Source organism: Ostrea edulis, chromosome 5 (genome assembly GCF_947568905.1).
Source record: "Ostrea edulis chromosome 5, xbOstEdul1.1, whole genome shotgun sequence".
In the NCBI taxonomy this organism is placed as follows: Eukaryota; Metazoa; Mollusca; class Bivalvia; order Ostreida; family Ostreidae; genus Ostrea; species Ostrea edulis.
This window is the reverse complement of record NC_079168.1, coordinates 89,212,873-89,226,992: the sequence shown is the minus strand read 5'-3', so window position 1 is coordinate 89,226,992 and position 14,120 is coordinate 89,212,873. Positions and strand designations below refer to the sequence as shown.

Genomic DNA, 14,120 nt, shown 5'->3' with positions numbered 1-14,120 from the left:
TAGCTCAATGTGACATATTTCATTAAAGATTTTAGACAAATTCTCTTCAATTTATTTGATTTTTAGTTTTAACAAAATCAATTATCTGAATGGGCACTGGTTTACATTGTTAAGGAAATATACCGCTAAAACTTTAAAAATCCTTTTTTGAATGAACAGTGCCATGATTTGTCATTTCTTAGAATATGCAATCATAGTCTAGATTGAAGTTTTTCAAACCATCCCCCCCCCCCCCCCCCCCGAATAGAGTAAAGCTACAATAGGGAATGAAAGTTTTACTTGAGGATATATAAGTAAAATGTTTGAAATATTCTTCTGATGAACAACAGGGTCATGATTAGTCATTATTGATATGAAAGCATCCTGATGTAGTGTCAATTTACATATGTAAGTTTATTTCCGGGGGGGGGGGGGGGGGGTTGTTAGGGTGAGCTCAAGCCACAGTAGGGGAACACAGTTGTTGTTTTTTTTTATGGGAATTTACAGGAAAGAATATTAAAAATCTTGTTTTCAAGACTAGCAGGGCCATGATTAGCCATATCAATATGCAAGCATTCTCAGATAGCGCAGATTATCATGAACCCTGGAGTAGAACGGGATCAAATTGTGACGTGACAATATACGGGCACTTTTAAAAAAAATCTTCTCAACACTTCCAAGGTCATGGTATGCAATCATCCTCAGGTACTGCAAATTCAACTTTCTTCAAATCATGACCTGGAGTGGAGGTGGGATGGGGTCTCAATAAGGGATCAAAGTTTCACAAGGAAATTTATAAAATCTTTGAATTTTTTTTTTTTTTAATTAAAGATTAGTTACTAGGGTTGACTTGAATATGGAATCAAAGTTTTACAAGAGAATGTATTTAAGAAATAAAAAAAAATAGTTTCAAGGGTAGCATGGTCACACTGAATTTATTCATGTTAATATGCAGACGTTCTGAATTTTTTTCTTATGGACCCCGGGGTTAGGGGAGTTAAATATTCAAGATAAAATTTTACAAAATAAAGGAAATTTTAAAAATAATTCTTCAAAACAGCAAGCTTTAAGGCATTAGTCATATTGATATTGAGGCATCCCATGTTAATTTGTTTAGATTCAAGTTTAGCCTCTTCTTAATTTTTGGATCCTAGATTTCCAGGTGTTCTGCGACATGATCAAGGATATAATACATGCACACCAATTCATGAAAATATTTGAAAGGGTTTCAATTCAGAAATACGAATATTCATGTTTGGGTCAGACTGCAAGCATCTTCGCTAGCCAAGGGTCCACTCCCCATAAACGTTAATTGGGAGCGGAGTGGACCGAAAACCCTTGGCTAGCGGAAACAACTAGAGATTCACGGCAAACTTCCTTGCAGTTTAGCTCTGAGACATATTCTTTTAATATACGAATGGAGTCCACAAACACCTGTCAAAATTCCTCTATCAGCCCATAGTATGCTATAGGCCTAGTTCAGGAGAAAATCATCTGATATTGCATGCAGAAAATTCATCTCATATAACGAGAACATTTGTGATTTGTGTTGTATGTAAAAACGAACGTGTAAAAAAAAAAGAAGTACATTTCAGGATTTAAAGGGGCATGGACACGATTTGAGCTGAAAATTTGCAAATTTCATTTTTCCATTTTTATTGTTTACAATGCTTAACAAAAGTATTTCTGATCACCAACCAAAATTTGAATATCAGTTGTTGAGTTACAAGCGAGATACAGTACCCACAATTCCTAGTTACGTGAACAAGGCTCGTACTATGATTTTGTTTACATATAGATTGCTCAATAGGAAATATCAAATAGCATGTTTAAAAGAAAATGAGATGTGACAAACACTAGAAACTGTTTAATTGTAGCTTTAAAATTCTGCTTTAAAAGAAACTTTTACAAGTATATTTAACCTATGTAAACAAACACATGGCTCGAGCCTTGTTCACAGGTGCTTGAGGACAGGACCCCCCCCCCCCCCCCCCCCATCCCGATATAGACTCCCGGGCCTTTTCGACTTTTCCCCCCCATAAATCATCTTTTTATAACATATTTGTAATCTAACCTATACCATCGATCCGAAAAATTACCTAAAATAAACGTTTTATAAAAATTCGTAACCCACTCTATATATAAAGAGTGGGTTACGAATTTTTATAAAACGTTTATTTTAGGTAATTTTTCGGATCGATGGTATAGGTTAGATTACAAATATGTTATAAAAAGATGATTTATGAAAAAAAAAGTCGAAAAGGCCCGGGGGGGGGGGGGGGGGGGGTCCTGTCCTCAAGCACCTGTGGCCTTGTTTACATTTCAAAGAATTGTGAGCTTTGTATCTTCCTTGTACCTCGACAACTGGCGTTAAAAATTTTGCTGACCATTAGAAATACCTTATTTAAGCATTCTAACATTAAAAATGGAAAAATAAAATTTTAAAATTTTCATTTTAAATCGTGTCTATGCACCTTTAAGATTGTTATCAAGAACTTTATGCAGACACCCCCCCCCCCCTTTTATTTTGGTCTCACTGTATTTCGGGATTCAAAATGTTTACCATAAAGTTTTTACAATTATAATTTGTCTTAAGCTGTCATGCGTTTGAAAGAATAATGTTTCGCTGCCTTTGATTACATATGTTAATTAACATCGAATACAGTATTTCAACGTGCAGAAATGATTGTGACATAATTTTATTCATTTTTTAAAATATTGGTAAGACTAAGGTTAGCTTTAAAAATTGAAGCTGGTGAGATAAGATATTTTTTCTTTTAATTTGTCATATATCAGCTGTATATTTTAACCCTGATCAATACTCGGAAGTTTATACGCACGGTACATACAATATGTTTTTCTTTTAGGACTAATACGCATAATTTTGCAATTCCAGGCCAGATCGTGTATATTCGATAGGAAGTTCCGATCCATCATTATGAGGGGGGCAACACCAGAGTTGCTGTCCTTACTACAGCGAAACCCAGCAAACATACGTAACATTTGCATCTTGGCACATGTTGATCATGGTGAGCAGATTTATTAATTTGCTAAATATTGTACGTATGAAAACTGTCATTTAGGTGTTTAAAATATTTATGTAGATCTACATAGAGTGTTTTATTTTATGACATTAATATTAAGCTCAGTAAATGACAGTGTGAAGTAAACATGGCTAAAGTAGGGGTACCCCTAATCCAAAATTCCTCTGGCTTTTATATTGTGACATGTGCGGGGGAAGGTCAGAGTGAACTCCATATTGTAAAGTGGGAATTCAGCAACATCAGCTGGTGTCGCTGCTTTACCTACCTACCTCTTACAACTTTATTTCATGGATCTATCTTCCAAGACGCGAGGATTCAGTTATCGGAAGATTATTCTACAAATAGATCATGATTAATACGATGCTATCGCCATTTAAACGGCCCTAACACCGACAAATGAAGCATCACTTGAATTAGGTCGCCACCTCGCCATTCGATTTCTTTGCGCATGACGTCAGCACTTAAACACACAAAATTCCACCGCACATGTCACAATACATCTTCACAAGTCAAGGGTTATTGATTCGTTATCCCGAGGTAACGAATCAATAACCCTTGACTTGTGAAGATGTACATTGTAAGGAATTTATTTTCAGTGTATAAATCTTGATCGCCATGTGAATTCAACTTATGAAGTACTGAAAATTCAGTACATTCTATTGGGCACTGAAACTAGTAAAATAGTATGCCCATGGTTAAAGTAATGCATCTCATGCAGTTGGGTACACTGTATTATTTCGCACACTGTTTAAATGACTTAGTCATGTTAGTTATGCTTTTAGACTTGATATATTCTTCAGACATTTTAGATTTAAACTTTTAGTACCAAAACATCTTTGGGTTGCCCTTAAAAGGGGTAAAAAAAAAAAAAAAAAAAGAGTCGGGCACCATGGAATAACATTTTACAATTTTTTTCTATCAACGAAACATTCATGTATCTAGAGTCAGTGAAAAATAAGATGTGTTTACTTTGGCATGCAATACATCAATATGACTTGAATGTACTCGGGTAAATCTGTTTGATAGGTAAAACCACCTTGGCTGATGCTCTTGTTGCCAGCAATGGTATTATATCACAGAGAATGGCAGGCAAGGTAAGTTGTAGTCAATCTGATTTTAATGAGGTTGAGTTATAGTGGTAATATTAGTTCGCCTGATCTGAGGGGGATATTTCCTGATCATCCTCCACCCATCCATCTGGCCGTCCGTAAACTTTTAGCATTTTTTACTTCTTCAACAGATCCACAGGAAGGGCTAATTTCAGCCAAACTTGCCACAAAGCATGCTTGGGTAAAGAGGATTCAAGTTCGTTGAAGTCATGGTCCCTGGGGGTAGGGTCCGGCCACAATAGGGAATTCAATTTAACATGCAGATGTATAAGGAAAAATCTTTTCAATCTTTTTAAGCACCTTTGAGCGTACATAGTGTATGGAAAGGGTGCTGTATAAATATGGTATTATTAACAACAGAGTCATAATTAATCATTTTGATATGCTAGCATTCCCAGGTAGTTCAGATTCAAGTTTGTTCAAATGGTTGCCCCCAGAAGTAGGTTGAGGCTACAATAGGGGATCAAAGTTTTACTTAGTATTCATAGGGAAACATCTTTAAAATCTTCGATGATGCTAGTCATGTTGGTATTAGTGCACCCCCATGTTGTGTGAATTCAAGTTTGGTTATGTTATGACCCTTTGGGGCTAGGTTTGGGCCACAATTTGGGGTCAGAATTCTTCATGGGAATAAAGATTTTAAAAAAGAAATCATTTAAAAATAGCAACAGCTGAACAACAACAGGGTCATGGTGACTTGGGTGAAAGATGTGGCTCATGTGTCTTTTTATCAATAAATTGTGTTTTCGTGTAGGAAAAAAAATTCATACAGTACATGCTATATTTTCCTTCTTGAAAATCATGTTTTATTGCTTGTTATAATAATTGATTTTAAGAACAGCCATGCTGATCCAAAATGTTAGAACAATGAAATTAGATGTGTTGTTTTTGTAAGCACAGTCCCCTCTGAAGCACTAAGGGGAGATAACTAATAAACATTGTGCATAAGCACTGCAGGGGGCCTTGAATGTCAGCATTAACATACCTCATTTTGAGTAATTTTGGCAAATATTTGATGAATTTATCTCAGAAAATTAGTTTGAAATGTGGGCTCATTATTCATTTGCTGGTTTTTATTTGATTCACTTATGATTAATATGAATTGTGGAAATGTTGGTGCTTTTAACTATGGCTAATCTTTGTTATCTTCCAAAACTGACAACATTTCTAACTTATCAAAATGACCTGATATACCTGTATTGTTATGAATTTGACAGGGTACTTGTGCCTTTCTGACACAGTTAGTTTTCTCAACCTGTACCATGCTATATAAATGATATGAGGAAATTGTCGTTCCAGCTTCGGTACATGGACAGTCGAGAGGACGAACAGATACGAGGAATCACGATGAAGTCTAGTGCCATATCATTGATATACAATTACAGTATGTGAACACTGATGATAAGATATATAGTGCCATATCATTGATATACAATTACAGTATGTGAACACTGATAATAAGATATATAGTGCTATATCATTGATATACAATTACAGTATGTGAACACTGATAATAAGATAAATAGTGCCATATCATTGATATACAATTACAGTATGTGAACACTGATAATAAGATAAATAGGATTTAAACTGTGAACTTAAACAGTATGCTATTGATCTACTCCTACAAGTAAGAGCCTCGGTTAACGTCCCTACGCTTTATATAACGTTACGCAACGCCAAGTCAAAAGTATCTCACCGTGAACCTCTAGCATGCTGGAGTAGCTATTGATCATGAACACAATCAAGCTTTGTAGCAAAAAGTGTACTAGTACCGGTATCTCAAATTTTCTTCATGAATATGAATACATATATTATGAATTAGTATAAATGTATTATATTTGGCGTGTACGATATTTGGCGGAAATCGTTTTTTCAACAAGTTAGCGTAGATTTGATTTAGCGCATTCCTGAATTACTTTAAACATCTAGAATTACGGATGGCATTTAGCGATGTACTTGATTTAGCGGAAGCTGTGTTCCGCCAAAGGCGCTAAATAGAATACACAGCCAAATGTAATACATTTACAGTACATTTCAATGGGAACCTCTGTTCATCAACCATCTATTACATTTTCTAGTCATCAATCCATTGGGAAAATCTTAAAAAGATAAAATATCTTGATTTGAGAGTTTGTCTTGCCATTACTGGGTTATATTCATGCCTCAAAAACTCATCTGAATTCTATTGTTTTGATGACACATTACAGGTAAAGATGAATACCTGATTAATCTGATAGATTCCCCGGGTCACGTGGATTTCTCCAGTGAGGTGTCCACAGCTGTCCGGCTCTGTGAAGGGGCCATTGTTGTTGTGGATGTGGTAGAGGGTGTCTGTCCTCAGGTTGAGTTATCTCCCCTTTTGAAATTTTAACTCTGTCAGAAACTTGAAGCTTATGATGATTATTTAACTTCTATGCAAATGTTTTGTTGTTTGAATTTTTGAGAAATGGTTTATTATGTATATATGATATTCATGAATTTGATTTAATTTAAGCCATTACTTTAACTTCAGACCCATGCTGTGCTCCGTCAGGCTTTCCTGGAGAACATTAAACCAGTGCTAGTTTTGAATAAGATTGATCGCCTAATTGTAGAACTAAAGATGGAGCCCATGGAAGCTTTTTATCATCTTCAGCAAATTCTTGAACAGGTTTGTTTGTGATACAGTTACATACAGTTACATATTGTACACCGTAAACAAATTGATTGATGTGCTGTAAATGTGTGTGAGATTTGTGAGCACAACCCTTTCCTCAAATATTTTGTTATTGTCAATAATTGATTTTGTTTATGCACAAGGTGCATATGTTGCCTCATTCACAAATATAATAAGTCCTGATATTTGAAGAAAAGTTTAATATTTGTACTTTTTAGCTCACCTGAGCCGAAGGCTCAAGTGAGCTTTTCTGATCACATTTTGTCCGTCTGTCTGTCTGTCTGTAAACTTTTCACATTTTCATCTTCTTCTCATGAACCACTGAGCCAATTTCAACCAAACATGGCCAAAATCATCCTTGGGTGAAGGGCTTTCAAGTTTGTTCAAATGAAGGGCCATGTCCCTTTCAAAGGGGAGATAATCACAAAAATGCAAAAATAGGGTGGGGTCATTTAAAAATCTTCTCCTCAAGAACCACTGGGCCAGAAGAGCTGAAATTTACCTGAAAGCTTCCTGACATATTGCAGATTCAAGTTTGTTCAAATCATGGCCCCCGGTGGTAGGATGGGGTCACAAGGGGGGATCAAAGTTTTACATACTAATATATAGGGAAAAACTTTAAAAATCTTCTTCTCAAGAACCCCTAAACCAGAAAAGCTGAGATTTACATGAAAGCTTCCTGACATAATGCAGATTCAAGTTTGTTCAAATCATGGGCCACTGGGGTTGGATGGGGCCACAATAGGAGATCAAAGTTTTACATACAAATATATAGGAAAAATCTTTAAAAATCTTCTTCTCAAGAACCACTGAGCCAGAAAAGCTGATTTTTACATGAAAACTTTCTGACATAGTGCAGATTCAAGTTTGTTCAAATCATGGCCCCCGGGGATAAGATGGAGCCCCAAGTGGGGGATCAAAGTTTTACACACAAATATATAGGGAAAAACTTTAAAAATCTTCTTCTCAAGAACCACTAAGTCAGAAAAGCTGAGATTTACATGAAAGCTTCCTGACATAATGCAGATTCAAGTTTGTTCAAATCATGGGCCCCGGGGGTTGGATGGGGCCACAATAGGGGATCAAAGTTTTACATACAAATATATAGGAAAAATCTTTTAAAATCTTCTTCTCAAGAACCACTGAGCCAGAAAAGCTGAGATTTACATGAAAGCTTCCTGACATAATACAGATTCAAGTTTGTTCAAATCATGGGCTCCGGGGGTTGGATGGGGCCACAATAGGGGATCAAAGTTTTACATACAAATATATAGGAAAAATCTTCTTCTCAAGAACCACTAAGCCAGAAAAGCTGATTTTTACATGAAAACTTTCTGACATAGTGCAAATTCAAGTTTCTTCAAATCATGGCCCCCGGGGTAGGATGGGTCCACAAGGGGGATCAAAGTTTTACATACAAATATATAGTTAAAATCTTTTTCTCAATAACCACTGAGTCAGAAAAGCTGATATTTACATGTACAAGAAAACTTTCTGACATAGTGCAGATTCAAGTTTGTTCAAATCATGGCCCCCGGGGGGTAGGATGGGGCCACAAGTGGGGGGGGGGTGTCAAAGTTTTACATACAAATATAGGAAAAAGCTTTAAAAATCTTCTTCTCAAGAACCATTGGGCCAAAGAAGTTGACATTTACATGAAAGCTTTCTGACATAGTGTAGATTCAAGTTTGCAAAGGGTAGTTTGGGCCATAATAGGGACCAAGGTTTTACATGCAAATATATATGGAAAGTCTTCAGATATGGGCCAAGGTGACTCTGGTGAGCGATGTGGCCCATGAGCCTCTTGTATATTGTATGAGGTTTCATTGAATTTAAGGAAAAGAATTATGAAATGAATTATATCTTCCTATTCTTTTTTTTTTAAATGATTTTTTTCACACAGAATATTATGTGACCTTGATTTGGGTCAGTAGATACAGAATATTATGTGACCTTGATTTGGGTCAGTAGATACAGAATATTATGTGACCTTGATTTGGGTCAGTAGATACAGAATATTATGTGACCTTGATTTGGGTCAGTAGATACAGAATATTTTGTGACCTTGATTTGGGTCAGTAGCTACAGAATATTATGTGACCTTGATTTGGGTCAGTAGATACAGAATATTATGTGACCTTGATTTGGGTCAGTAGATACAGAATATTATGTGACCTTGATTTGGGTCAGTAGATACAGAATTTTATGTGGCCTTAATCTGGGTCAGAATATTTGTTTGATTTATCCTTTGATAAATGCTCAGCCAGTCAAATTGAGTTTTAGAAGTGAAATTATATTCTTTGACCATACACATGAATCTGTTCTTTCTGGATCTTGTTCAGGTAAACTTAGTGACCAACGAGTTGTTCACTGTGGAAGCCATGGAGAAATCTGCTGTGGTAAGTATGACGGTTAACATGGAGTTCCTTGAGAATAATGAAATCTAAATACCAGTTTCAAGAAAGCATGCTCTCCTAGTCTGGTATTTACTGCAATGTGGATTTGTGGAAATTGAATTGTATTTTGTATTATAAGATTTTAAATGTATTAAACAGTGAGTTGTGTTACTTTCAGGAAGTTGATGACAATGGTGGTAACATGTCACAGGTATGTTTGAATAAAAGTAGGACACCATTTCCAACAGATGTCGCTAGCAGATGATATCTTATCTATTCTATATTTTTATTTTGACTACGGATAACCATGATTACCTGGTAAAGATATAGGGCTCACGGCAGGTGTGACCGGTTGACAGGGGGTGCTTACTCCTCCTACAGAGCTGCCAACCCTCACGATTTTCGCGTAAGGCTTACGATTTTAGGGCCGAAAATACACCTTACGATTTCACTGTACATCTTCTGATTTTCGCTTATTTGACATTTTGAAATTTTTATACCTGTCCGTCATTGGTTTTTACTTTTATAATAAACAAACTATAGTTGTTACTACGTTTGTTTGCATAGTCTATATCTATACAGAGTCTCGATCATTTTTATGCTTTGAAATAAACAATATGGCAGCTGCTACTAAACGTAAAGCATGTGTTGATGGAAATAACAACAATACTCCCCCAAAGAAGAAAACCTTATGGAGCTAGAAATTCAAAGAACAATATGCAAGTACACTGTAAACATCTATTCGTTTCAAAGTCAGAAAGGGGGAGTTTGTATAAGTGTACAATCTGTTTGACAAACTTCAACATTTCTCACAGCGACGAAAATGACATAAAAAAGACTTGCCAGAATAACTGATTCAGTAACTAAAATTATATATATATATATAAAAAACTTGCCAGAATAACTGACACAGTAACTGTAAAATTATATAATATTATACTAATGTACATGTAACAATATTTTTTACACAAGTTTTAGAAAGTAAAATCAATGAAAGATGTATTTGATCTCTTGCAGTTGTAAAATGCATAACAATTAGTATGTCTAAATTCATTAAATTTGGATTTGAAATGTGCCTAAAATTGCTCAGGTTACATATTTATTCATAAAAGATCTCCAGCCTTACTATTTTCCATTTTATAATGTTGGCAGCTCTGCTCCTAGGCACCTGATCCTACCTCTGGTATATCCAAGGATCCGTGTTTGCCCAACTCTCTATTTTGTATTCCTTATAGAAGTTATGAGATTGGTCACTGTTTGTTGTCTTCACCTTTCATTCACACAATTTTCATTTTTAAAGGTTTTATTTTTTAACTTGAATTTTAGATTCATGAGTGGACTACTGATGAAGATGAAGAAAACAGAAATATCTATTTCTGTCCAGACCAAGGAAATGTTATCTTTTCTAGTGCATACGATGGCTGGGGCTTCAGGTAATTCCAAGGTGTACCATGATAAAGTATTGCATTCCAATTTAGAGACCATGTACTGTGGAATCACTTATTTCATTGTAAAGGTGTTATTGAGATCTTGATTTTTACATTGAAGAGGGGCTCTTATTTTGTTAGAACAAGGTAGCATATATCACACACTCATCGAAAACATACACCCCAAAGAAAATAAGTGATTTCACAATATTAACATTTGGAATGATTTTGCCTTTGACATCTTTACAAATTGTAATGACTGCTGTTTCCTCGTGAACGTGCTACAGATGTAAACAATGCAGTCACATGAATCTTGATAAGCATAGTACGTCTATTTTAATGGCTGAGAATTCCGACAGAAATGCAAGTAGAATTAAATATGAAAAATAAATTTCATTTTTGAAAATACATGAGGGTATGAACAATATCACTTCATGCCAGCATACTTTTGATGAAGCACTAACATGTTTAATGAAGCATCACAGCTCATATCCTCATGTATTTTCAAAAATGAAATTTATATCTTAGGTAAAAGGATGGTCCAAGTACTTCCCTGTGCTCAATCAGTATTTCTGGTATTGAATTGATGTGGATATCATAAACAGTTTCTGTCAGTGGTTTTTTTTTTTTTTTTTTACAGCATATCTGATTTTGCTGTGTTGTATGCCAGTAAGCTTGGCATCAACCAAGAAGTTCTAAAGAGAACATTATGGGGAGATTTTTATCTTAATACCAAAACAAAGAGAATCATGAAGGGGGCTCAGGTAATAATTTATTATCAGTTACTGATTATTAGTAGTAAGGAAATCCAAACAATGTGATTTATAGCATTCCAATTTTTGTGGGCATGAACAGTTTTATCATGTTTCAATCTGTACTTGTATTCTGTTTTGTACCATAATTGATATGCCCGAGAGTACAAGCATCTCTGTACCCACTGTTTCTTTCGATTATGACTATTGTTTGATATCATTAAATGATCAGTAACTTTGGTTGTCTCTGATTGGTTAAAGTGATCTTTTCTGGAATGTACCTTAAAGTGGATATATCCAGATAAAATCTTAAAAGTCTGTTGGCGAATTTATAAATTTACAACATAATTGGAGGATATGTCATTATCACAATGCATAGACCATCAGAACAGATGCATGAAATCATATTTAATACAGTAGATTGGGGTTGAAATAAAGCAGATAATTACATTGGATATGGGTCTAATGACATGACTATACAGACCCGATAAGTTATTGGTTGACCTCAGCCTTCATCCTCGGCCAACCAATCACAGACAAGGTCTGTATTGTCAGGTGTAGACTGCATTCAAAGTGAGTAATTGTAATATGAGAGGTTTGACAATTGAAATTGAAAACATTTTCAGATTAAAGGCAAGAAACCGCTCTTTGTACAGTTTATTCTGGAGAATTTGTGGTCGGTGTACGACACAATATATGTCAGAAGGTAAGCTATAGAGTTATATCTCTTGTCAGCAACATTGCAGCATCAAAAAATTGTTACTTACAGTGAAAAATTTAGGTCACTTGAGTCACTCAGTTGACCTATTGTCATCATGCATTGTCCATCCTGTGTTAACAATTTTTAGGTCACCTAAGTATTTCATTAGTATGGGCATTTTGGGGGCATTTGTGTTTTAGCGCACCTGAGCTCAAAACTCAAGTGAGCTTTTCTGATCGCCTGTTGTTTTGTCTATCTGTCCGTCTGTAAACTTGCATTTTTGACTTCTTCTCCAGAATCACTGGGCCAATTTCAACCAAACTTGGCACAAAGCATCCTTAAGTGAAGAACTTTCAAGTTTTTGTAAATGAAGGGCCATGTCCTCTTCAAAGGGGAGATAATCACAAAAATAGAGTGGGGTTATTTAAAAATCTTCTCAAGAACCACTGGGCCAGAGGAGCTGAAATATGCATGAAAACTTCCTGATATAGTACAGATTCAAATCATGCCCCCAGGGGTAGGATGGGGCCACAATAGGGAATCAAAGTTTCACTTGCAAATATTTAGGGAAAATCTTTAAAAATCTTCTTAAGAACCACTGGACTAGAAAAGCTGAGATTTACATGAAAGTCTCCTGATATTGTGCAGATTCAAATTTGTTAAAATCATGGCCCCTGGGGATAGGATAGGGACACAATAGGGGATCAAAGTTTTACATACAAATATATAGGGAGAAAATCTTTTTCAGACTAATAAAGTACAAATTTACATGAATCCTCTCCATCATAGTGCAGATTCAAGTTTGTTAAAGTCATGGCCCCTGGGATAGGATGCGGTCACAATAGATGGTTCAAAGTTTTACATACTAATACATATGGAAAATCATTAAAAATCTTCTTCTGAAGAATCACTGAGCCAGAAAAGTTTACATTTACAAGAAAGCTTCATGACATAGTGCAGATTCAAGTTTGTTAAAATCATGCCCCCCACCCCCTGGGGTAGAATGGGACCACAATGGGGACCAAAGTTTTACATGCAAATATATATGGAAAATCTCTAGATAGGGGCCAAGTTCACTCCGGTGAGTGATGTGTGACCCATGGGCCTCTTGTTTACTATAATATCAATCTTTCTTTGGCAGAGATAAGGAGAAAACAGAAAAAATAATAACGTCCCTGGGTTTGAAGATACTCCCTCGTGACATGCGACACTCGGACAGCCGGGTCCAGCTACAAGCCGTCTGTAGTCAGTGGTTACCAGTCTCTGACGCTGTTCTCAGTATGTTCACATGGGAAAAAAGTTCAAATTGTTTATTGAAAGTTATTGAGGAAAGTTACAACACAAAGTTCTCTATTTTTCTTACAGCAAAAAATTACTTGTATTTTTACATAGTTCTATAGATTTCTTTCAATTATTTCCATTAGACAAATAAATGTAAGTAAATTTTGTAGAAAATTACAAAATGCATATGATATTAGGATTGAGTATACACTATCCATTTCCAGGAGTTGTAGTCAGTAAACTTCCCTCGCCATTAGCCATGTCAGAAGAGAGGGTGGAGAAACTGATGTGTTCTCACATGAGGAAGTTTGAATCACTGCCTTCAGAGACCCAGAGTCTAAAGCAATGTACGTTCACTGACTTCAAGCTGGTCCTGTTGATATAGTGAAGGAAAATGACTGTATTTTGCTTTAAAAAAAAACAACCCAAAATTTGCTGATGCATTTTAAAATTACACTTTGAATTAATGTCCATCCATTTCTTTCCTTGCAGCTTTCTTAACCTGCTCTGCTTCAGAAGAATCTCCTGTAATTGTGTTTGTATCTAAGATGTTGCCAGTGGACAAAAAACTGCTCCCTCAAAACAAGCAAAGGTAAACATCAAATTGCTATCTGTAATACAGCACATAGATGTTTTTTTTCCAGAAAGATTTTCCATGATACTGCTTTTTGTTTGATTTTGATTGTATATGTATTATTTGCTTTTCATAACAAAATCATTGATAACAATTTACTTGTGCCAATTTCAACTTTTCTGCAATGGCATGATTTTTG

General features: G+C 35.5%; 1 protein-coding gene across 3 annotated transcripts in view; it reads left to right on the top strand.

Moving 5' to 3' along the window:
• The first annotated feature begins 2,588 nt into the window (after positions 1–2,588).
• LOC125650537 (elongation factor-like GTPase 1) overlaps positions 2,589–14,120 on the top strand; it is a 26,395-nt gene continuing 14,863 nt past the window's right edge. Inside the window, exons 1-14 of one of the 3 annotated variants that reach the window (XM_056139216.1) lie at positions 2,589–2,700; positions 2,876–3,008; positions 4,050–4,117; positions 5,432–5,516; positions 6,343–6,476; positions 6,648–6,785; positions 9,134–9,190; positions 9,366–9,398; positions 10,514–10,620; positions 11,255–11,378; positions 11,993–12,072; positions 13,208–13,344; positions 13,572–13,694; positions 13,840–13,939. In XM_056139216.1, coding sequence (XP_055995191.1) covers positions 2,918–3,008; positions 4,050–4,117; positions 5,432–5,516; positions 6,343–6,476; positions 6,648–6,785; positions 9,134–9,190; positions 9,366–9,398; positions 10,514–10,620; positions 11,255–11,378; positions 11,993–12,072; positions 13,208–13,344; positions 13,572–13,694; positions 13,840–13,939 — 1,277 coding nt within the window. In that variant the 5' untranslated portion in view covers positions 2,589–2,700; positions 2,876–2,917. Of the gene's footprint in view, positions 2,712–2,875; positions 3,009–4,049; positions 4,118–5,431; positions 5,517–5,661; positions 5,685–6,342; positions 6,477–6,647; positions 6,786–9,133; positions 9,191–9,365; positions 9,399–10,513; positions 10,621–11,254; positions 11,379–11,992; positions 12,073–13,207; positions 13,345–13,571; positions 13,695–13,839; positions 13,940–14,120 lie in introns of those variants that run through there. The other 2 variants (XM_056139215.1, XM_056139217.1) reach the window with 2 other exon arrangements.